General features: G+C 47.9%; 1 protein-coding gene across 2 annotated transcripts in view; it reads right to left on the reverse strand.

Moving 5' to 3' along the window:
• The window catches only part of AEBP1 (AE binding protein 1), a 243,616-nt gene that overhangs the window by 98,509 nt on the left and 120,374 nt on the right, over window positions 1-24,733 (reverse strand). For both annotated transcript variants that reach the window (XM_086943442.1, XM_086943443.1), the window contains one exon: window positions 2,343-2,420. In XM_086943442.1, coding sequence (XP_086799568.1) covers window positions 2,343-2,420 — 78 coding nt within the window. The remainder of the gene's footprint in view (window positions 1-2,342; window positions 2,421-24,733) is intronic.

Genomic DNA, 24,733 nt, shown 5'->3' on the forward strand with positions numbered 1-24,733 from the left:
TACTGGGCCTGCCGAGAAGATCTAACACGAAGAAAACCTTGACAGCTCTCCACTGGCTGCCAGTAGAAAAGAGAGTTGTGTTTAAAGTAATGTGCCATTGCCACCACATCCTACTAAAGAAAGGCCCAAGATATCTCCAACCTTTAATTACCAAATACATACCAAGGCGTAGCCTAAGATCACTGGAAAAGGCTATGGTAACGGTACCAAAAATATACAGAGCAAGAATGGGGGAACGCTCATTCAGGTACCGTGCATCTAAAATGTGGAACAGCCTACCGATGGACCTAAGAATAGAGTCATCTGAAAGCAGTTTTCGTAGGCAGCTAAAGAACTGGTTGTTTGTGCAACCGGAACAAGGATAAGAATTGGCAACTGCCATACGTTGCATTAGGTCTTGCATCTGGTAGCCGCTTCTCATCAGAGTCCTCTCTTAGTGTGGGGACACACCGGTGGTGTAACCATGTGCTCTACAAATGAATAAACAAATAAATAAATACAAGGTGTCCAAGAGTGACTCGTCACCATTCTATTACTTCCGCTTCAGAGAGAAGTCACTCATTCAGAGGACCTGACTCTGCTTCCATTGTCCAACTCTGAACCCATGCCGGAACTGGCTGCAGCATGCCCGAGTGTGCGGGTCATGGTTTGTTGCTGATAGAGGCCTTAAGGGAAGCCATGCTGCAGCTCTGTAGGACAATGCCAGTTCACTCTAGAGGGCGTTCAGGTCCCACTGAGCTACAGGGACCTACAGACAGGCTTCTGTTGGTGGGGCCTGTCATAATACAAACTGACTCAGTGTGCTGGCCTATAGCTTCAATCCTGCGGTGGAGTCCCTATCTGCCTGCTCTGGTGCCTGCTCCGACCTCTGTGGTGCCTACTCCAGATCTGACGCTGACACCTGTCTCCGATCTGAAACCAGCATCAGCCCGGACCAGGCCTGTGTCTTTTTGTGGGATTAACAAGGTACAACCAATTTTGTATGAGCTCAAGCCTCTTCCCCAATGCCAGTACTATTGTTGAATCGACTTCTGATGCTATTGAAGGGCTTCAAGATGCTCCACTTGATGGAGATGACAACGACAAAGTGGGCGGTTTACTCACCCATCATTAAACAGATTTCAGCCTCTTCTTAGACCTACAGAATGCTAGTGGTGTAGATATCTTCCAATAGACCAATATGAACTGCCTACCAGCCCCTCCTTCCCCACACTGAGGAGAGTAGTTTATTAAAAAGTAGTCTATTTTAGAGACATATTCAAATTTCCCAATAGAATTCTTGCAGCGTAGGCAGGGCCGGACTGGGAACCAAAACTGGCCCTGGCAAAGAGCTTGGCCGGCCCCGCTGAGAGCGGCCGAGCTGTTTGCCAGGGCTGGTTTCGGCCGATTCTGTTACAGGGCCCGATTTTGCAGCTAAGCTGCAAAAACGGCCCTGTCATAAAAACGGGCCCAAGGGCCCAAAATCGGCCCCCACCCTAGCGGCCCACCGGAGAAACGGCCAGTCCGGCTCTGAGCATGGGCCTACTGCTTCACAGCTGTTGTGCCTTTCAACAAAGTTTTGATAGAAAAGCTCTTAGCAACCTAGTCTAAACCATACTCAACTCCCTGTGTAAGCCAATCCGGGCTAGGGGACATAAATATACCCCAGAAGACCCATCCTTCCTCACCCCACTCGAAAGAACTTGGTGATTCAGGCATCTGCCAGCAAGGGAAATTCCAGCACAATCCATACTGCACCTCTGGACAGAGTCAAAGTGCAAATTAAAGTCACCTGATTTCCTTGGCTGCCTCTCCCCGTGTCTCCATTTCTCCTAGTAAGTGGGATAAAAAAAACTAGGGGTTCTCTCAAAGGGGAGTGGCCTATGTAATTGAGGTCGTGGCTTGACACATAAGCTACAAATATGTGCTTAGCATAGTGTGCCGCCCAATTTGTATTTTTTCCTGTTTCTGTCATTGCATTCAGATATATGATACAACAAGTAACATCATACCTACAACAAGTCAGAACTATTGGCTTTGTCAATGGTGGTTAGTTGCATAGGATAAATATACAGCAACTATGGCTGGTATATAATATTAAAAAAGCTTTCACTTAAAGCCCTGGTGACACCACGACAATGTTGTTGTTCCTGAGTTTCCAAAAGAGCAGGCCCAGGAAGCTCTAGGCGCGTCATGTGAGTTTCTCAGGAGTATACCACCAGTGGGTTGCAGGGTATTTGCCAGTTGTAATTAGGAGTGAGCAATACCAATGTAGTATGTATGTTCTGTACTACATATGTCAACATGTGTGCTTTCTCGTCTCGTTTGCTGCCAAATCACTGCTCACCCCTTAAGCTACTTACATTCTTCGAACATCTCTCGGTCTATTCCTTCGTTGTAATCTCCCTCTGGCGGCGGAGTGGAGAGTTCCTCTGGCGTCACTGTTGTGATGACAGAATGGGAAGGAACATAAGAATGAGAAAGTATTGGAAACATGCCAAAAAAAACAATTCTCCTGTCTCCTAAATTACACAAGAAAGATTCCTAACCCTACTATAATTGTATTGAGGCAACCCCTGACAGATATGACCACCAATCCATCTTCAGAGTCCCCAGCATAGTTGCGTGTGTGTGTGCATGCTTTGTATGTGCACGTATGGGACCCTCCCTTCCAACCACCGGCTTTCTTCAACCATCCTCTTTCAGCCATTGGTTTCAGGTTTTGTCAATCATCTTGGCTCAGCCCAATGGAGTATTGATCTCTCACGTAATTCTATTGGATGTATCCTTCTACTTCCACTTCTGTGCTTGTACTGAACTGTATGAGGGGCTACTTTATAATTATAGTCTTCTCTGCCCACTCTTGATGGCTCCTGCCTCTGTTCTTCACCCTGCTGTGCTAACCCTGCGCGAGCACTAATCCCAGCTCTACTGCTTTGCCAATGTTGGTTTTGAATAGTTGTGAGTGGAACCCATTTAGCCCAGGGTTTGAAGCTCACATTAGCTCTACATCCTGGTGGTCTGGAGGTGGCAACAACCTAACAAGTAATGACTGCTATGAGGAGGCTAGAACTAAGAGTAAGGAAGATTACCCACAAGACCTTCTCCTGGCTCTCTGAACCCTGGCCGCCACACAAAACTGGTCATCGGCATAAATGAGAGATTCAAGCGGCGGAGGTGGATATAGCCAGGGCACAAGTTGGGGTTACACGCGGATAGACGACATCAATCCACTATTTTAGGTTAGGCACCGTCCACCCTGCCAAGAAGATGGGCCCCACTAAAATATGCTGAATTTGTCCCGGTGTAGGTTTCAGACACGGGATACAATCAGTGAAACCTTCACATTGTCTGTTTCCATTCCAAGCAGCAACATGCAGGCGGGGAGGGGCTTTGCTATTTTAAATTCCAGCTGGGCCCAGAACAAAGGCCATTAGGCCTCTTTTGTTCGAGTGTCCTGGTTGGGAGCTATGCTGAGACTCACAACTAGATGTGATGGAGGGGAAACAAAAGCACACAGCTTATCACTTTGTATACGCAAGAGAGGCATGCTTTTGACTTTCTGCAGTTCCTGTATATAAGAGAGATGCATGCACCGTCAGAATGTCAATGGTCTGTCCCAGTATTTACACAAATAATTTAAATGCCATTTTTTTGTTTTATTTCTTTTAGAGCGCCACTCATCCCCATGCAGGGTGTCAGAGCACTTTACACTATACACAAACATTATACATTGACAATAAATAATGCGTGTAAAGCAATGCACAGGATGTGTGACATAAGACACTGAGGGTTACAAGGTGGTGGAGTCACATGCCCTTCATAGCTCACTGTGCTATAATAGAAGGATTACAATTTATGAACTGGAAGTAAGAAAAAGGATCTATCTTTGTGTTAAAAGAAGTTACTAACTTGCCTATCTACATAAAATAAAAATCGATCACTTGCATGTTACATGATGTGATTTGCAGGAGACACATTAACCCACTATGCTACTCTGATTCAAAATTGCATTCTGCCGCACACATAGAAAGAGGAAATCACCTCTAATGATTGTTTATGTACAGGAAGGCTTCCCTTCCAACATATAAACAATCATTGAAGCAATGATGTTTTTCAACTTCTATGTCTGCTAATGCAGCACACATAGAAGTTTAAAAACGCCATTTCAGATTGTTTTTTGCAGGAAGGGAACCCTTGCTGAACAAAAACAATCTCCCCACGACGCAGGCATCCTTCCACCATGGTGCAAGGGTGCCTGCACCTGCACATGGCAGCAGTTTGTGCGCCAGCGCAGGGGGAAGCACAGAGATGCAACATATTGTTTGCTTTGAAAGTGACTCAATGCGGCGCAGCCAAATGGCTTGTGTCACGCACTGAGGCACTTTCTTGTAAATCTGCCCCAAGAAAGTGGCTCAGTGCTGAACACAAGACTGAGTCACTTTCAAAGCACAGGGATGCAACATATTTACAACAATATGCCGCATCTCTGTGCTTCCTCCTGTGCTGGCACACAAACTATTGCCATGCGCTGGCACCCTTGCACCATGGTTCAAGGATGCCTGCGTAGCGGGGAGATTGTTTTTGTTCTGGAAGCGTTCCCTTCCTGCACAAAAATAATCTGAAATGCTGTTTTTCAACTTCTATGTGTGCTGCATTAGCACACATAGAAGTTGAAAAACGTCATTGTTTCAGAGATTGTTTAAGTGCAGGAAGGGATCCCTTCCTGTACATGAACAATCATTAGAGGTGATTTTCTCTTTCTATGTGTGCTGCAGAATGCAGCACACTTTGAAATATGTAAAGAAACGAGGAGAAATGAATACCTTTCTCCTCGTTGCGCCTCCCTACGCCTCCCTGGAGGCGTAGCATTCACACGCATTTCCAGACTTACGATTCCTCGTAAATCTGGAAATGTGTCTGGTTTCATGGGTGTGTTGTTGTTGTTGGTAGCTATGAAGCAGTAAAATGCGCAACCGGTACGACACACAAAGTGACGCACCGGTGGCGCGAGGGACTTGTTAATCTACTCATTTTCATGGTGGTGGGGTAACTGATGTGCTTTCTTTTAAGGTTCCTTTAATAAAGGAGTAATGTTCTATCGCAGGGGTGTCCCCCCCCCTGACGAAGGGCCGCACTGCTCCCAAATTCACTGGGGTTGAGTCTATGAGTCATCGATATTTGCGAATTTGTGAAAACTTGCCTGGAAAGCATTTAGCATGTTACACTGATTAAATTATTGTTTTGGAAACATAACAGATCTCTTGTTATTTCATTGATATGAAGTGAGTCATTTTCCAATGATTCTGGATTCTTAACATAAATAAATTGCAAAACAACAGATGAACAGCGTGCTAATGGTTGAAACATTCACAAATGCCTGCAAAATAGGCGTTCAGAGAATGAAATGTACACCATGGGACTATTCACATAGTTGAGAATAGCGTTTTGGCACAGACAAGGTACCTAGTCCAGGAACCTCGGCCAAGGCAAACGCTAACAGAGGAAAACAAACTATAGATAGTACAGTGTGATGTTGCATCCTGTTCCCCAGAAAACTGTGTAAAACCGCCAGGTCACAGACATGAATCCAGGCACGGCTGGCTCAGCCTCTCAGCATCCCAATGATGATAAAAATGGGGTAGGTAAATTCAAAGCCAGAAGACTGTGGCAACCACTTATTACCACTTTACTATGAAACAAGACGTCACGAGCAATTGAACTATTATCAAACTCCACTAGATGGCGCTAACGCGTGAAAGTTCCTGTCGGGTAAGAAGGGCGGCCTGCCAATCCACAGGCTTTACTGGGGTCTGAGGTTTCTTCTAGTGGAGGTTAGGCAATAAGACAGCTTTATTTCCACAGGCGTCTAGTGGCTTGCAGACACCGCAGGATTTCATTGATTCTCCTTGACACCAGACGTTGCGTAGTTATTTTATGCATATTTCGTTTGTATGCCACTCCTGTAAAGCTTTGACAACTCCATAGCACTGGGAAATGGGGAGAGAGACGCGGGAGCAGAGTGAATAACACACAAGGGGGTGACGAAAGCTATATTCCTGGCAGGATGCTTTGCTATATGTGCAATGATTATTCACAAGCTGATAACCGCCGAAAAGTAGAAGACAAAGGGGAAGTGGAGTTACTCTGTGGAAGATAGAAGTATGTCCCAATTTGACTATACATTGTGAAGTATAAATCAAAAGTTTCGAAAACGAAAAATAGCTTATATGGAATAAAAAACCTGTCATCACTCACTAAACGCTTTAAAATCTGGAGTGTACAGATTCTCTAATCCAAGTGTTCGCCAGCGCGCCATAATGCAGTGATTATTCACTACAGGAACTCGCCATAATCATAGAGTTCATGCAGCTTATTACCTCAATTTTGTATTCCGGAGCAGCGTACTACCCGACAAAAAGGGATTCAACGCCTCATCAGGGGTAGCAAGCGCTATATAAATTTAAACCCTTCCCTCTTCCATCCCTCCACTATCCTTTTCAATCCAAATAACAGACTAACATGTCCACCTCTCAAATTAATTTCATATTTCCCTATACTAATTCCTCACTAATCCTGTTTGGGTTCCAGAGTAGCGTGCTACCCGCCAAAAACAGCACTTCAACACCTCATCAGGGGTAGCAAGCACTATATAAATGCAAACCATTTCCTCTTACATCCTTCCACTATCCTTTTCAATCCAAAAAACAGACTAACATGGCCACCACTAAAATCAATGTCATATTTCCCTATACTAATTCCCCACTAATACTGTTTTGGGTTCCAGAGTAGCATGCTACCCACCCAAACAGCGATTCAACACCTCATCAGGGCTAGCAAGCACTATATAAATGCAAACCCTTCCCTCTTACATCCTTCCACTATCTTTTCAATCCAAATAACAGAATAAAATATCCACAGCTCAAATTAATTTCATATTTCACTATACTAATTTCACCTTTAATCCTTTATGGGTTCCGGAGTAGCGTGCTATTCACCGAAAAAGCGCTTCTACGCTTCATCAGGGGTAGTAAGTGATATATAAATGCAATTACAATACAATACAATACAATGGTGCAGGGCAGATTGTCACCCTGGTAAATGTATGCCTTCATATCTGTAGGCCTATTCTTCAGCATAGGAACGGGGAACACTACAGCTTTCAACAGAGTCCTGCTTCCTGGCTTTGGTCTATCGAGCACTCAAATGGCACACATGGCTTCTTGTTGCTAAAACTGCTAGGTAGAAAAGAGTAGAACACTCACGACTAACACAGATAGAGGTTCGACATAGAGAAGATTTGAGTACAAAGCAATTGGAAAGAGAAAGGTTTTGCTACAAATAAATGGTTGTTTATAAGCTTTAGGGTTTGTGGGATGGCATTTTAGAACTTGCCCAAAAAGAACACGTTACTTCCCTTCCGCAATACTCTATCTGGGGAACAATTGCAAACGCAGATTCCTCACCTTTGGACTATCGACAGGCCCCAGCCTGGATCCGCAGAATTCTTCAGCAAAACTCCTGCACACGGATAGGTGGTGCCGTGTGACACTGAAGTGGCTCTGTACAGCATTAAAAGTGACAGAGTATACACGCATACAGGCACCATCATTGTGTGCTGACATCAGTTTCTTAACCCCTTCAGTGCTCATGACGGCTCCCAGCCGTCATGAGTCACGGTGGGTGTGTGCTGATGACGGCTGGGAGCCGTCCTGACCACGCCCGCGATCGGAATGTTCAGCACCGGCGCGGAATTCCAGCCGCAGCCAAGGTGTTAACCAAATTGTTGGAGATAGTGTGCCGAACTCTAACTTGGACCTTTTTAAACTGTTAAAGACACTACTCCACAGAACAGGAAGGTGGGAGGACAGTGAGGAACCTGCGGTTAGAGTATATGCTAGAAGGAACGCTACCAAAGATAAGTAACTTGTTCTTCTGATAGATCGTTCGAACCACAAAGTCTCCAACTCATCATAACAGCAGCTCCCAATAGAGGAGGGGCTTTGGGTTGCACTCAGATCAAAGAGTCCTGTAGAATTTACCTTTTTGCTGGACTGTGCGGCTGTTAAGGAAGTAGTGCTTTATGACTGTACATCTACACCCATGTTGATACGTGGCAGATACGTAGAACAGGTGCCCCGTGCCAAAGCCATAGTGGCTACCATGGCCCTGGTGAAATGGATCCACAGGCCTTCCGGGGGATGCTTCGTGCCCAGTGCATAGGAGAGTTTGATGCAGACGCCTATCCATCAGTAGAAGGACCTCTTTTGCACTGTCTCACCTTTTTAAGCACTTGAAATCCCCCAAAGAGGTGAGCCTCCTGTCAGATATCCCTTCGAGTGATCAATATAAAAGCTAAGTGCTCTCTTGAGGTCAAAGATAATGACGTTTTTCATTCTCTTTCAAATGATGAGGCAGAGCAAAGAATGCTGGCAGAGTGATTAACTGCCCTATGTGAAAAGGTTACACGACTTCCGGAATTCATTCTGTCTGTGTTCTCAACACCAATTTGTCTGAAAAAAAAGGTAGCGTAGGCTGGCTTAACCGACAGAGCATTCAGTTCGCTCATGTGCCATGCTGATGCTATGACAATGAGTAAATAACGTGGTTTTCAGAGTCAAGAGCTTTAAGGAACAGCTATGAGTGGGCTCAAAGGGCGTGCACCTGAGAAAACACATTGATTTAAACATCAATAATTGGTCAGATGAACACAAGGAGTCTGAGAGGACTGGCAAATAACCTTTCACCTTGCCCACCACAAGGCCTTTCTGGGCTAACAAAAGAACAAGAAAAAAATACATCAGAGAGTTTGGTTTATTAAGATTTGTTTTTTTGAGCACCACACCAAGTAACTAATATGTCCTAGCGCCTAGCAAAGATCAACTTTGTGGAAAGGTGTCTGGACACCAGGACTGAATCCTCCACCTCCAATGGGAAGTCAAACACTCTAAGTTGCCACAGTACATACTCCATACATTGCGGTGCAAGTTGTGGAATCTTCGGTGTAGGACCCTGCCAAATTGCTTAGATAGGCGGTTCTCCTAAAGTGGAAGCTTCATAGGGAGCAAACACTCAACTGCAGCAACTTTGGGTACCAGACTTTCCCGCAGTAGTACAGGGCCATGAGGATGACTTGGGCCCTGTCTGACCTGGTTTTCCTTAGAACTCGAGACAGAAAAAGAAGCCGTGAAAATACATAGAGGAGTCCCTCGTTCCATTTCAGGCAGATCATGTCTCCGAGAGAATAGTCAGTGGAAACTACTGTGTGATTTGCTGACACTGTATGTTCTTGACTGTGGCGAATAGGTCTAGTCAATGCGTTCCCCACTGACAGAAGATGTCCTGTACCACTTCGGGATCTGAAAAGAAGCCTTCTGAATCAGTTCATGCTGGCACTGAGGGCCCACAAGGTCGAGAAACTGAGACCCAAAACCTAAGATGGCTGCAACGACTTCCTACTTGAGGTGGTGGCAGCCAATCAGATCACAGGATGAGATCTGACAGCTCTGCGGATTCTCCGCAATGTGATATACACAATTTCTTTTAACCTTCATTTCTTCAACAATACTGAACGGAATTATACCAAAACACAAAAAGCACTCTTTCTGGACCAAGATCTAGCTTTCTACCAAACTTGGTGTAAATCAGTTCTCTGGTTTGGGCTGTAGGTGTGTCTAAAGTTCCTATGGAAAAATAAATGGGGAAATTGTATTTTGGGATACCCCTTTTTCTCAGCCCCACTTGACGAATCACCCCCAAACCTTCCACGGGCAATCTAGTAAAAAATGTGCACTATTCTAGAAAGTTTGAATATATATATATATATATATATATATATATATATATATATATATATATATATATATATATATATATATATATATATATATATATATATATATATATATATATATATATATATATATATATATATAATGTATGTCTGTGTGTTTGTCCTTTATGCATTACTACACCATTCATCCGATCCGCATGAAACTTTGGGAAGTTGTTTTTTTTTTATTTTTTTTTATTAACTTTATACTTTATTGCGTATACAATTGGCACACAGCTTATACAGCCTACAACCCTGAGGCCGGCAGCAGACTACACCATCACAGCACTTCAACCCATGGAGAGTTTACACAGCCTGCATGCCAGCATCCCGGGGGCCTGGCGGCAACGAGGGCTAAGAACATGAATGCATAATACCTTAATGTCCGAAGGCGGACCACAACCATCACTCCCTGGTGTTATATAGCGTGTCCATGATGTGCGTGCCACCACCGGCCACGCCGATATTGGTGCTCAGATACGATGGAACCTTCGAGTGTGTAGGCCAGGAGTTAGTGTACCTTAAAGAAAACTGTACGAAACCCCCCCCCTTAACCAAACACCCGCTCCCTTCCCAGTAGAACCCTCCCACCCAAAGTGTGCCAGACTCCTCAGCGTGTGTCACGATGGACGTGTCGTCCGTGCGCCTGATGTATCAGTCCTAGGGGTCCACCCAACCATATGAGCTCAGAGTAGGACCCGGGCCCCAGTTTACACCACCCCCTCCCGGCGTCATGCCCCCGCTCACTTACAGGCCAGGCTCCCCCTGTGCAGCACCGGGCCCCCTGCAGGACGGACCCCCCCCCCCCCTATATGCCCGCAGCCTCCTCAATCAAGCGCGCTATCGCACTCCAGGTGCCCTGTCTCCTCTTCCCGTGCATCACCTTCCTCTGCGTCCTCTGGGTCAGTTTCCGGGTCTGTGTCATCATTAGCGTCCAGATAGGCCCTATACAGCCCCCAGAAGTTCTTGGGGCGACTCTTGGGGGGAAGCAGTTCGCTATAAGCCATCGACTGCGTATTGCAGTACAGCAGATCAGATTCCCATCTCTTCTTCGTCGGAAGGGGCCCTCTCATCCAGCACATGGCTACCGTACGTTTGGCAGTCAGCAGGGCAATATCTGCCAATCTACGCATCGCCACCGGGAGATTTTTGGAATAACCCAGCAATGCAATGGCAGGATCAGGCTGAAGGTCAATGCCTAGGATCAGGCCTAATTCCGCGAATACCTCCGTCTAGAACCTGTGGATACCGGGGCAAGACCAAGCCATGTGCATGAAGTCCGCGTTTGGGAAACGGCAGCGTTCACATTCCGAGGAACCCCATAAGCCATATCTATGCAGCCTCTCCGGGGTGTAGTAGACCCGCTGCAAGTATTTAAAATGTATCAATCTATGTCTATTATTCAGAGATATTTTCCTGGTGTTGGAACAGCAATAGCCCCACATCTCATCAGAAATCTGCGTTTGGAGATCAGTCTGCCAGGCCACACTAGCCGGAGACTGCAGACAAGTCCTATGTTTGTCCCCCAATTTTTTAAGCCTGGACACCAGTTTACTGGATGCGGGGTTCTTAATAACATAGGTAAGTTCCGGCATCTCCTGAGGTTCCGCCAGCTCCGGGCCAAGCAGTCCCTGCAGGGCACTGCGCACCCTATGGTATTGGAAGCTGTGGAGGAGCGACTTCCCCGTCTGCGACTGGAGAATCTGGGGGAGTGTCTTCAGAGTGCCGTCTAAGAACAGATCTCCTAACCGTGCGATTCCGAGATCCTGCAGTGCCTTCACCACCCCTTTGTCCGCGAGCGGGGGTATCCACACCGCCCACTCCACCAGCATAAGAGGGGAGTACAGCCTAACACCATCCTGCCTTTTCAGTAATTCATGCCATGCATGTATCGTAACCGTGATGGAATCCAAGACCCCCATTCTGCGGTCCACCGGTTGACATACCGTGGCCGGGAGAGGAACTGGTTCCGCAAACAGCCTTTCCAGTTTTACATGTGGTATGTCAGGAGCTCCGTGGATCCACGTGTGTAGGTCCGGTGCTCCCAGGCCCCCCTGTTCATAGGGAAGTAGAAGTTTCTTCCATTGAACTCTGGGCTGTTTGCCACCCCACGCCAGCCTAATAAGGGTCTGCGTGAGTCGTCGAAAGAAGGATTTGGGCAGAACCACAGGTATGTTGGAAAAGAGGAACAGGAACCGAGGCTGTACCACCATTTTCATTATCGCTATTCTCCCCATCAGGGACAGCGGTAATCTATTCCAAGTCTCCACGTCGTCTTCGAGTTTACTGTATGCCCTCCCGTAGTTCTCCCGAACCAATAGCTCGGGGTCAGTATGTAGACGGATCCCCAGATACCGTATGGGATCCGAAGTCCACTGCAGCGGATATTCCATCATGAACGGGGCAGTGACTGGAGTGAGCGGGAGTGCCACCGATTTGTCCCAGTTCACCCGCAAACCGGAAAGCGCTCCAAATTTCACCACTTCCCGCAGAACTGAAGCAAGATTAGTCTCCGGTTCCCTGACATAAAGCAATGTATCATCCGCATACGTGGATATACCGATCTTATACGCAGGGAAGTTGATTCCCTCGTGTTCGTGGTATTCCCTGATCGCACACGCCAGGGGCTCCGCCACTAGTGCATACAGTAGCGGTGACAGGGGACAGCCTTGTCTGGTGCCTCTGCTGATTTCGATTGGGTCAGTGACTGTATCTCCCAGTTTCAACCGTGCCTAGGGTTTGTAGTAAAGGGCACCTAGCATTTGTAAGAAGGGTTCCCCCAGCCCGTACTTCCGCAACACCCTTAGCATGAAGGGCCACTCCACGGAGTCGAAGGCCTTCTCCATGTCCAGGAATATTGCCAGTGCCTTGGTGTCCTGCCGCACATGTTGAATGGTGCCTAGAACCGTGCGGAGGTTATACGTTAGGTTTCTAGCAGGCACAAAGCCCGCCTGTTCCGGGGCGACCATTTCTGGGACAATTATAGCCAATCTCGCCGCTAGTACTTTCGCATATAATTTGGCGTCCACAATCAGCAGAGAAAGCGGCCTGTAAGAACCGCACTCCCTAGGGGACTTCCCCGGTTTGGGGATTGTGACAAGAAGGGCCTCAAGCATGGACTTTGACATACTACCCTGCTGACATATATCGTCTAAGAGGGACATTAAGTGCGGTATGAGAGTATCTTTAAAGGCCTTATAAAAAGCTACTGTGAGACCATCAGCGCCTGGCGCACTGGATGACCTCATTCCTTCCAGCGCCTCCAGGATCTCGTCTCGCTGGATGGGCATCATGAGGAATTCTCTTTGGAAGTTTTCTAGGAAGGGCATCCTGATATAACTCAGGTAGTCGTCAATTTCATCCTCCATTTGCCCAGCTCTAGAACTGTAGAGTTTAGAGTAATAGTCCTTAAATTCCGCAAGTATGTCGGCTTCCTCCGTGACTACCTCACCCAAGGACGTAACCAGCTCCTCCACCACAAGTTGGGGCCTGCCATTTCGCATCAACCTGGCTAACAAAGCCCCCGGGCGATCCCTCTCCCCATATGCTCGGGGTGTGGCATACTTCCCCATATGTTTGACCTCCCTGTCCGCCTCCTCATTGAATTCCTTAAGTAGGTTCTTAATCTGTTCCTCCGTGTCCTTGTCCGATGTACGCCTATGCTGCTTCTCTAAATCTGCCAATTGCGTTTCAAGCTGTTTGAGCCTATGTCTTATAGAACGGAGTACACCAGAGTGTTTTGCTATCGTCATCCCACGGATATAGACCTTAAAGGTGTCCCACACCGTCTGAAAGCAATCCACTGATCCCAAGTTGGTTGCAAAGAACGTGTCTATGTCCTCAGCTAACTCCCCTCTGAATACCTCGTCCAATAAAGAATATGGGGGAAACCGCCATGTGAATGGGGGAATTTTCCTAGCAGGTGCAAAAGCAGTGGTGAGTGGTCTGACAACGTGCGGGGGAGAATTGTGCAATTCGTCACAGATCTCAAGAGCGGGGTCGACACAAACCAATAGTCAATCCTAGTGTGTATATCATGGTAGGCTGAGTAATGCGTGTACCCTCCCTTCCCTGGATGCCTGTGCCTCCATATGTCCACCAAGTCTAACTTGATTAGTTCCGAGTGCATGAGAGCAGCAGCCGCCGCAGGGCTGCGGGCTGACCCCGTTGACCGATCCAGTTCTGGGTGCATCACAAAATTGAAATCTCCCCCCCACATCATTCTGGAACCAACATGCATTCTGCACATATCCGCCAGCGCGGAGTAGAAAGCAGGATTGTCAAAATTCGGACCGTAAACATTTACCAACAACAAATCTTGACCTTTACCCATGCAACGGGCAATGAGGTACCTGCCCTCCGGGTCGGCAGATAGGGGAGTCAGCTTTAGATTCGATCCGGGGTTTACCCATGTCACCACCCCCCTCGAGTGGGTAGTGAAACCAGCCGCCACACTGCAGCCACTCAGACCTCTAGCAGCCAACATTTTACTGGAGAGTGGGAGGTGTGTTTCCTGAAGTAGGGCAACATCTATGCAGTGCCTGTGTAGATAGCTCATAACCTTCCGTAGCTTCCTGTAATCGTTCAACCCCCTCACATTCCATGACAGCACTCTCAAAAGACCCGGGCTACCATTCAAACTCAGAGCTTCATTGTCCTCCATTTTTGTTCCGTACTGGTTGATAGCTACACTTAAGATACCTAGAACTCTTGGGTTCTGTAGTCCGGACCACAGAGCTTGCCACATCACACCTGACACCTGGCACATCCCCCCCGTGAAACAGAATTCCCAAACTCATCAAAAATAACAGCCCCAACCGGATCAGACAAGAATCCCCCTCCCCCCGCCCACAGCCGACCACCCCCAACCTGGTCAGACAGATCTCATTACCACCCCCCATCACCCCTGTAACCCAACCAATACAGTCCCTGAAGTGACTCTCTCCGGAGCCTGTAAGCCAAAAGCACTGGGGCAGACGTTGCCAGCAAAGCAATTAGTTATCTGTCCAAAACCACTTTGCTTCTTCACTCCAGTGCCATGCCCCTCGCAAACGTTCAGTGCCAACATAAGGTTTGGTCTAACAAACCCGCAGTGTCACTCCCCTCTGTCTCCGGCAATGCAGCTCCCCCCTGTGTACCAACTGCGGCACGGCCCCTCCACTCAGAGAACTAGAACTGTGTCGTGGCCCTGCCACTCCAAAAGAGGAACCCCCCCCCCGGGTCCCCACAGTGCAGAAACAAATCAGTAAGATCTCACCCAGCCGGAAATTCCAAGTGCAAAGCCAGGGCTCCATCCGTGTTGATGGCATACAACACCATCGTCACTCCGTATGTTGCACGACGCTGGGCAGCATCTTCCCAACGGTGTAGTGGCAATCACAGCAAGGCCGTGACCGGATCAAACAAGTGCAGAGCGCTCAATCCTGCTCCTCCAGCAGCGAAGAGGAAGCAAGGTCTTCCTGATCTTTACTAGGGCTATTCCTGCGCTCCCTGGACCACACCTTCAGTGACTTCTGCAGCTCCCTGGGATCAGTGAAGAAATGCGAGTGCCCTTGTCTGTTAATCCGAAGCTTCGCCGGGTATAGCATCGCGTAGTCCAATCCAAGATCACGCAGCTGTTGTTTGTAAGGTGCAAATTGCCTCCTCTCCTCCTGGACCTTTGCAGTGAAGTCCGGATAGAGCGAGATGTCCATCCCTTCGTATTGCAGCTTGCCCTTGTCTCTAGCTAAGCGAAGTGCGGTGTCTCTGCCCCGGTAGTTCAGGTGCTTCGCTATGATGGGTCTCGGATTTGCGCCCAGCTTCGGTTTGGGACCTAGAGAGCGGAGGGCCCTCTCCACAATGAACATGGGGGAAAAGGCCTCATCCCCGAGCAGGACCTTCAGGAGTTTCTCCACAAAGAGCTCCATCTTGCCGGTTTGTGTAGTCTCCGCCACTCCTGTAATACGGATGTTGGATCTTCGTGACCTCGCCTCCAAATCCTCCGATTTGTCTTGGATCACCTGCAAGAGCCTTCCAAATTGCTTGCGGTCCTTGTCCCACTCCGACTGAGCTTCTTCCGCTTCCGTCAGCCGGCGCTCCGCCATGTCAAGGCGCTCGGCATGTTTGTCCACCTGTTCCGACATGCGATCCATGCGGTAGGACAGGGCATCAATTTTAGTCCCAACCGATGTTATACTGTCCTGTATCCCTTTCTCCATCGCAACCAGCATGTCGCGGATATTCGAGCTTATGGAACCCACTGAGGTCGCTCCTTTGGGGGACGTCTCCGGAGCCGGTACTTCGGACCCCTTGGCTCGCCGTTGCTCAAAGGTGAGTTTAGATTGTGTCCTATCGTTTTTGCCAATGGTTAGTCTGGTGGACATGCAAGGGAGCCACACCCCTGGTGTCTACAGCGCGTCGGTGCGTTCTAGTGTTCTTCTCAGTGTCGGTGCAGACTCCAATCCCCAGGTAACAGTGCTCAGCTTCCTCGCAATACCAGGATTATTGGGAGTCACTACAGTAATGCGCACCCCCCATACACTTCAAGCCGTGGCACACCACGAGTCTTTGCCAATGAACTCACTGCAGTGCCTGTGCGGTGTTTCCCTCTGGCGCGCTGCACGTCTCGATGAGGGTACAGAGCAGATCCCGGGCAAGGTGTTCTCGGAGCCTCACACCTTCTCAGGCCCCAAGTGTTGGCAGATGCACCCCCAAGCTAATCACTTCCTCCTCACCTGACTGTGCCGGTCCAGACCTCCTCTGTGTGGGTAGTTCTGTAGTGCAGCCAAAGTCAATTCTTAACGCTGCAGGAAATGGCCGCCTCAGGGTCAGACCCGGCTTCAAGATGGCGGCCGTCGCTTGTCCCAGATTATGCCAGCCTGTCACCATCAGGGCGCCCCTCAACACTGTGACTGGTATGGCTGTCGCCCCTAGTGAAGTTCGGGGGGTGCAGTGTCCAGGAGTAGGTTCGGCAGGGGGGGCAAGGCTTCACTCCCACGTCGCAGGACCAACGAGACCCCCAGGGTGCCCACAGGCCCAATCGCCGGTCGCCGGCATCCCAGTTCCAGGCACCAGCCTGTCGCAGGCGAGACGGAGCGTTCAAGGCGCCAAGCACTCAGCAATGAGCACCGGCGGTAAAAGGCCTTCCACGGCCAGATCAGGCATTAGTAGCGGTGCATATGTGGGGACCAAGGCAGCGCCACCCGGTAGCGGCTTCCCAAGGAGCCCCGCAGCCGCCCCCCCGGCTATCACCTGCCAAAGTCCTGGGCCGCCCCACTGTAGATCACCGCCGCTGTTGTGACAATCGGCGGGGAGCGCAGAGAGCTCGGGGGAGTGGACGCTCCACCTCCGACTTCGGGTCCTCTTGTCCGAGTCGCACAGGGCCTCACAGTCTGCACGTAGAGTGACGTCGTCGGGGCGCTCTCGCAGGAAAGGCCGCGGCTTCAGGCCTGGTCCGTCACCGCCAGGATCCTCTTCCGTGGTGCTGCGCGCGGCCGCCGAGCCGCCCGAATTTGGTCCGTCCGGACGCTCTGTGAGGAGCAGGGAAGCCCTCCACAACAGATAAGGCAGTTAAGGCACTTTTAGGATAGTTTTGAAGGATTTTGTCGGGGCAACAGCGAGGAGCTCAACGCTCACACGTCCGGCATGGACGCCAGCCAACTTTGGGAAGTTGTTGAGTACACTCCCGCAAAGGTTTCTGGCAAAATAAAAAAAAGGAAAAAAATTAAAAAGGAAAAAATTGTTAAAAGTTGTGGAGTACACTCACGCGAAGGTTTCTGGCAAAAAAAAAAAAAAAAAGAAAAAAGAAAAATGTGTTAAATATCAGCCCTTCAGGGCCCTCATAAAAAAAAAAAAAAAAAATTGTTGTTAAAAGTTGTTGCGTACACTCCCGCGAAGGTTTCTGGAAAAAAATGTGTTAAATATCGGCCCCCCGGCCCCCAGGGCCCTCATAATCTTTCCCATACTGAACGTTTACAGTTTCCGGTGCGACTCGCTTTTGCAATAACCATCAACAAAGCACAAGGACATTCGCTGCAAGTGTGTGGACTAGATTTGGAGAATCTGTGCTTCTCACATGGACAACTGTATGTGGCCAGCTCAGGAGTCGGAAAACCTTCTGATTTATTTGTGTACGCACCAGACGGAAAAAAAAAATACAGTGTATCCACAAGCACTCGAATAAATAAACAGAATTAAAACAACACTTTAAAATGTTTTCCATATTAAAATGAATAAGTTTCAATAAAAATGACACAATGTAAGTTGAATGTTATCATAACAAGTTTCCTTAAATTTCCTTTCTTCTGAGGTCGCAGCAACGCGTAAGCTAGCATATATATATATATATGTATATATATATATATATATATATATATATATATATATATATATATATATATATATATATATATATATATATATATATATATGTATATCTGCACCTTCATGGCCCCAGGCCTTAATTCTGTTTAATACCTACCTACAAATGGGCCACCATCATGTAAAACTTTAAGCAGTCTTGCAGTGTTCCCTCAGTACCCCTCCTATTGGAGAAGCTCCTCACCTCCCTCTTGTCCTCTGTGGCCAAAGCACACCAGCTCGTGAGTGGCCTCGATGACTCTTGGTGGGGTGCTTGGTGTGCAGCTGTAGGACTGGTCTTGCACACAGTCCAGAAGTTTCCGTCTCATGGACGAAAGTTATTCTTCTGTGTTAGGGTCACAACACCTCAAGTTTATTTTCATTATGCTTAGAGGCGAGCAAGCCTCTGATTGCTTGAGCCAGATCCCTGGGTCTGGCTGTGCTCAAGCTATTCTTGGCTCCTCAAGTCCAAAACCAGCCAAGCCTTCACGTGGATTGTGTCTGCCATCTATGCTCTAACCTCATTTGACAAGAATTAAACTCAACTGTTGATGTAAAGCAGGAGAGAGAAAAAAATACCCACATAATGGCTAAGTTGCACAGTGTGAAACTACAAAAGCTGGAATCAGTCAGTGCCTCCCCACTGGACTGAAATATTTTGTTTTAGGGCGTCTTGATTTTCTTCATTATTACATTTGAGACCATCTTGAAATCTAATGTGATACGGGCTGTACAGTAATATCCTTATCTCTTGCTTTTGATTTAATACAGCTATAATAATGGTACTTGTATAAAAAGAATGTAGGTTATGTGTAGGGTCCGCCTGACAAATGCCTTGCCTGTTTGCACACTAATGGAATTGTCTTCTGGGCTGGGGGAGAGAGAGCATGAATGTTTCTATGTTAATGGTTATAAACTACCACTTAGTAAATGCTTCTCAATGAAGTGATAACACTGATGCACTTAGGTGAAACACATCTGCATATTAAAGAAACACACTTTTTTGCATTTTTAAGAAACCCATCATATTTTATATGATTTTGTGAAGTTTATATGACGTTTCTTGCAGCATTTATGTGAGAAGCTGGCCTGGTATATGATGTCCACTTATGTAAGTGGACACATTGCACCAGTCCAGACAACCCTTATGGTGATTTAAGAGGTGTTAGACACCTTAGTAAGCTTTTTAAGTGGTAGCTGTGGAGAGCAGCCTTCAGGCTTAGTCCAGAAAGAGTGTAAAGCAGCCTGTTTTTACCAGAAAGTATTTATAAAAATATGTATTTATTATATAATACTCTCTAACACGTTTAGATGTTTCCTACCCAGAGATAATCACAATGCACACATTAGTTTGCAAAGAAACACAGTAGATAGCACAGAATACACAGTGGGCCCTACGGGGGACCAAACCATATACTAAGAAAGTTGTATAAGAATCACGACTCGGGACAATATCGAGAGGACGTAGAAGTGGTGGGGACCCAAGGAACCACCCCAGGTGAGTGACTAGGAACCCCACGGAGAGCGAGTGAAGTGTGGGAACACAACCGCGTGTTGGATTTTTCAAGATTAAGGACTCTTCCCAGTGGACTCTGAAGAAACCTCGTGGAAGACAGAAGGTTGGAGAGTCACCCCACCCATAAATACCCACGTTACCTACACCAGGGAAGCGGGTGCATATGTGTGAAGTGGTGTCGGAAACAGCTGTCGAACCCAATGGAGGATTCCAGGAAAATGCTGTTGCTGAAGATGGATAAAGTGTCCGGTGGAATCTCAAGGTGGATTCCAGTTGAGAGGTACCTGCAAGCAGAGGTGACAGAGTCTATGTCACTCAGGGGTGACCAGGGTGTTGCAGGATGGGTGACAATGACCTTGACTGTGCAGCTGTGAGGACCTGGTGATGCTGATGAGGACCAGGAGCCATGCATGAGCTGTCCCACGAAGGATGTCGAGTGCTGAGGGGTCGGTGTCTGTCGGGAGCAGCAACAAGCCTTGGCAAATGCAACCAATACAGGCAGTGAAGAAGGAGCAACGTCTGGACCAGGAAGGTCCAGGGGATTCCCCACACACAGGTGGGTCAGGGCAGGACCAAAGCAATAAGGGGAGCCCAAAAGAAACAAGTGTGACCCTCAAATGGACCCACAGGCCGGAGGCACTTGAGTCGTAAGAGGACCTCAAGCAGCTCACCAAAAGATGCAGGCCACGATGCACACGATGTGGTGTGGCTCAAGATTTTGGTCCCTTGAGGTGCCGGAGGTTGGGGCTACTTGGAACCTGAAGATCTTCTTAGAATGAAGCCAACAAGCCTTTGCAACTGCAAGTTGACGCAGTGCACAGGGGTTTGGTTATTGCAATCCTCATGAGGGATACTGGCCTTAAACTTGGTGAGAAGGCAGTCCTTGGGAGCTGTGGAAAACCACAACCTGTGTTACAGACCCTACAGAGTCCAGAGGAGCTCAGGATCAACAGACCAGTCAACATAGCTGCGGAGCCTGCGAATGCAAAGGAGTGACTCCTTCACTCCAAGGGAGATTCCTTCAGGTGTCTTTGATGCCCACAGGCCTTGGAAGGTTCCTGTATGGTGCACAGGCACAGACGATGCAGCAGACTGAAAGGGAGATGAAGTCGAGGCCAAACGAAGTCCACCGAAGTCCAGAGTGTCCAGACGGTAGAAGAAGAAGTGGACTCTGATCTGAATCTTGTATCACAACGAATCTAGGGACCTACACCCAGGTAAGCCCCTAATTTCCCTAGGGAAAGGGTTGGGGCGATTCAGGGGACCCTCCCAGGGGAGGGCCTGGACATGGGGGAGGTTACTACAGCAAACAAATGATGGACAGAATGTTGACAATGCAAGCATTATCCCCCAGTCAAAAGATCAGGTTAAATCTATTGTTCTTTTGCCCATTCCACCACCCCAGTTTGGACCCAGCCATATGCAAAGCAGTCTTGACCCTGGGCACCATGGGAACAGTCCAGACAAAACTGTCAGGCCAGGTCCTCCCTGGACCGGAAACAAGCATCCTGCGACCGGTTTCAGGGTATGTCACCCTTCTTCGGCCAGGTGCTTGAATCCAGTGGCACAGTGAGCAAGGGACCGACGTCTGAGCATACCCATCCCACTTACCATGCCACTGGAGTCAAGCTTTCCTGGCTGATGAGGGTTGAAAGCCCGAAACCAGACGTAGGATGCTTGTTTCCAGTCCAGGGAGGACCTGGCATGGCAGTTCAGGCTGGACTGTTCCCATTGGGCGCAGGGTCAAGGCTGATTTGCATATGGCTGGGTCCAAACTGGAATGGCATGGTGAGCAAAGAACCGATGGATTTAGGCCCAGATCTCTGTACTGGGGTGAATGTATGACATTGTTTTGCATTCTGTCCATCAATTGTTCTTTTTGTATTTGTTACCCCGAGTGGGACGAGTATGCCTAGACGTGGGTCCTGTGTTCACCATGCCACTGGAGTAAAGCTATTCTGGCTGATGAGGGCTGAAAGCCTAAACTGGTCCTAGGATGCTTGTTTCCAGTCCAGGGAGGACCTGGCCTGGCAGTTTGGGCTGGACTGTTCCCATTGGGCGCAGGGTCAAGACTGATTTGCATATGGCTTGGTCCAAACTAGAATAGCATGGTGAGCAAAAAAACTATAGATTTAGGCTCAGATCTCTGTACTGGGGTGAATGTATGACATTGTTGTGCATTCGGTCCATCAATTGTTCTTTTTGCATTTGTCACCCCAAGTGGGACGGGTATGCCTAGACGTGGGTCCCATGTTCACCATGCCACTGGAGTCCAGGTATCCTGGCTGATGAGATCTGAAAGCCCATAACCGGTCCTAGGATGCTTGTTTCTAGTCCAGGGTGAACCTGGCCTGGCAGTTCGGGCTGGACTGTTCCCCTTGGGCGCATAGTCAAGACTGATTTGCATATGGCTGGGTCCAAACTGGAATGGCATGGTGAACAAAAAAAGATGGATTTAGGCCCAGATCTCTGTACTGGGGTGAATGTATGACATTGTTCTGCATTCAGTCCATCAATTGTTCTTTTTGTATTTGTCACCCGAGTGTGACGGGTATGCCTAGATGTGGGGCCCGTGCTCACCATGCCACTGGAGTCAAGCTATCCTGGATGATAAGGGCTGAAAACACGAAACTGGCCCTAGGATGCTTGGTTCCAGGCCAGGAAGGACCTGCCCCGGCAGTTCGGTCTAGACTGTTCCCATTGGGCACAGGGTCAACACTGATTTGCATATGGCTGGGTCCAAACTGGAATGGCATGGTGAGCAAAAAAACGATGGATATTGTCCCAGATCTCTGTACTGGGGTGAATGTATGGCATTGTCCTGCATTCTGTCCATCAATTGTTCTTTTTGCAGGGGGGGTTACTCCCATGTCCTCTGTCCAGTTTCACGCCACAGCGGGAGCCAAAGACTCCCAGGACTGATTGGAACTGACCTATGCACAGGGACATAATAAACAACAAATGGCCTGTCCCTTCTGACACTCTTATTCTTTTCTTGTTTCAAGGAATATAGCGGTATACAATTTTTACTACCACCAGCCCACTGTTTTTAGGCTATTCAAAACTATACATGTGTCAGAAGCTAATAAGGTACACACAAGATACTAATAAAATTGTCACAGTACCATCACCCACCCAAACATTTTTGGGAAAAAATGTGGGAGAAAAGAGTGAGCCCCTCACGGAAGAACCGCCAATGGGGTTTTCTGGCTAGGGATTGCCAGTATACCCATTTATCATCATCGGTAACTCACTCTCGTAATAGTGGAAAGGAAAGACAAACACAAGAAAAAGACCGACAACATAAAACAGTGCTTTTTCTCAACATCAGCCCCGCAATCTGCTGATTGTTCATACCATAGCAAGTCGACATGAACCCTTGCTATTTTAATGTGCACATACACCACACCCCTAGTGAGAAATGAAAAACGTGCATCTCACACAATTAAAATTGAAGAGTTCACTGGCCACTCTGGATTTATTCTGGGCTGTGAATCCTCCAAATTAAAAACGACTCACACCAAGCACACTCTCGTGTGAATCGTTGTCGCCAACATGTTTCGTTGCTCGTATTTTCCGCAACTTCTTCAGGGCAAACAGGGGTTATCTATTTCAATTTCCACTTTTTTGTAAACCACATCTGTGATGGTAAAAGAGACAAATCGCAAATAAAATGAGCCAGGGATTCAAGACCCTCACATACCAGGTAGCTGGATCAAGGTATAGTACACGGTTGTGGCACTCAAGACAACTGTAGCATAATCACCTGGGGTTAGCGTCTCTCACGCGTACCTGCTACCCCTCTCAATGAGTACGTCTGTGTCCAGAAGGATCACGTGTCCCTCTGCAAACCCGCAATCGTCAGGTATTCTGTGCATAAAAACAAACCAAATTCAATCGATACACAGCCACATCTCATTCGGCTATGTACCAAGCAGTGCTTTAAATGGGCCGGTACTCACCGGTACTGAGTACCGGCACTTCCGAAATTTTGGGTCCTTAGTACCGGCACTTCTCTGTAGCACAGGGAGAGTACCGGTACCCTCATCGACGGCAGGCTCTGGCTAGTCATCTCCTCCAGGGCAGGGCAGGGCTTCCGAGCAGCTTGCAAGTAAATGAGCCGTGAAGTAGCCGCCCTTTCGCAGAGTTGCTGCTGAAGATTAGAAGCGCCCATTTCATTGTTTCCAAACTGCAGGGGTTTGAGTGGGCGCTCGTCACCACGCAGTGATTAACAGGGCAGGGTCTCTAGACAGACCCTGCTCTGTCAATATGTTGTGCAGCGATGAAAGTGCCAAACTGGGGTGTGTTGCAAGGGGAGCGTTGTGATTCTGACCTCCGGTAATGTGCTTTGCAGGGGGTTGATTCACCCTTCATTAAACCCTGCTGTGTTGCCTGAATTAAGTCAGGCAGCACTGTAAGAGAATCTTTCAAACTGTTCTCTCTCGTGCTCACCCGACCCTCTCTCAAAACCAGGACATTTTATCATTTTTACAATAAGTGTCGGACACCAGGACATTTCCAGAAAATCGGGACTGTCCTGGCAAATCCAGGACGTTCGGTCACTCTAAATTACTGAGTACCGGCACTTTTAATTTTCCACTGAAAGCACTGGTACCAAGTCTATGCTGTCAATAAAACTCAGTCACAAGGGCGAAGGATTAAATAACCACCCATACTCAGAAAAGTGCGCATCCGTCAAACCAGCGCTTTTCTGGCCGTTTATCTTTCAACTAATCCTGGTGGAAATGCTAACTTGATACTCTTACCGCTCACGCATGGGTATTTCTATATACTGAGGACCAGTACTACGATACACAAACAGACCAGTCTAGACAACCTAATTTTCAGAAGAGAGGGCAGTATGCCCAAAGAGGGGGGAACAGACAACAGCGACAAACACCAAACAATTGGGTGTTCGATAACACAAGCAGTGAGGAGGAGGACGCACCCACCCATCTGATCCCTCAAAATACCAACAGGGTTAATTTTGCACCAGAAACAAGGACAGACGAGGATCTAGGGGCTTTGTTGAGATCCTTTTTAGGACACAATCAGAGAGGAACGCGGGG

Source organism: Lissotriton vulgaris, chromosome 11, assembly GCF_964263255.1.
Source record: "Lissotriton vulgaris chromosome 11, aLisVul1.2, whole genome shotgun sequence".
Classification (NCBI taxonomy): Eukaryota; Metazoa; Chordata; class Amphibia; order Caudata; family Salamandridae; genus Lissotriton; species Lissotriton vulgaris.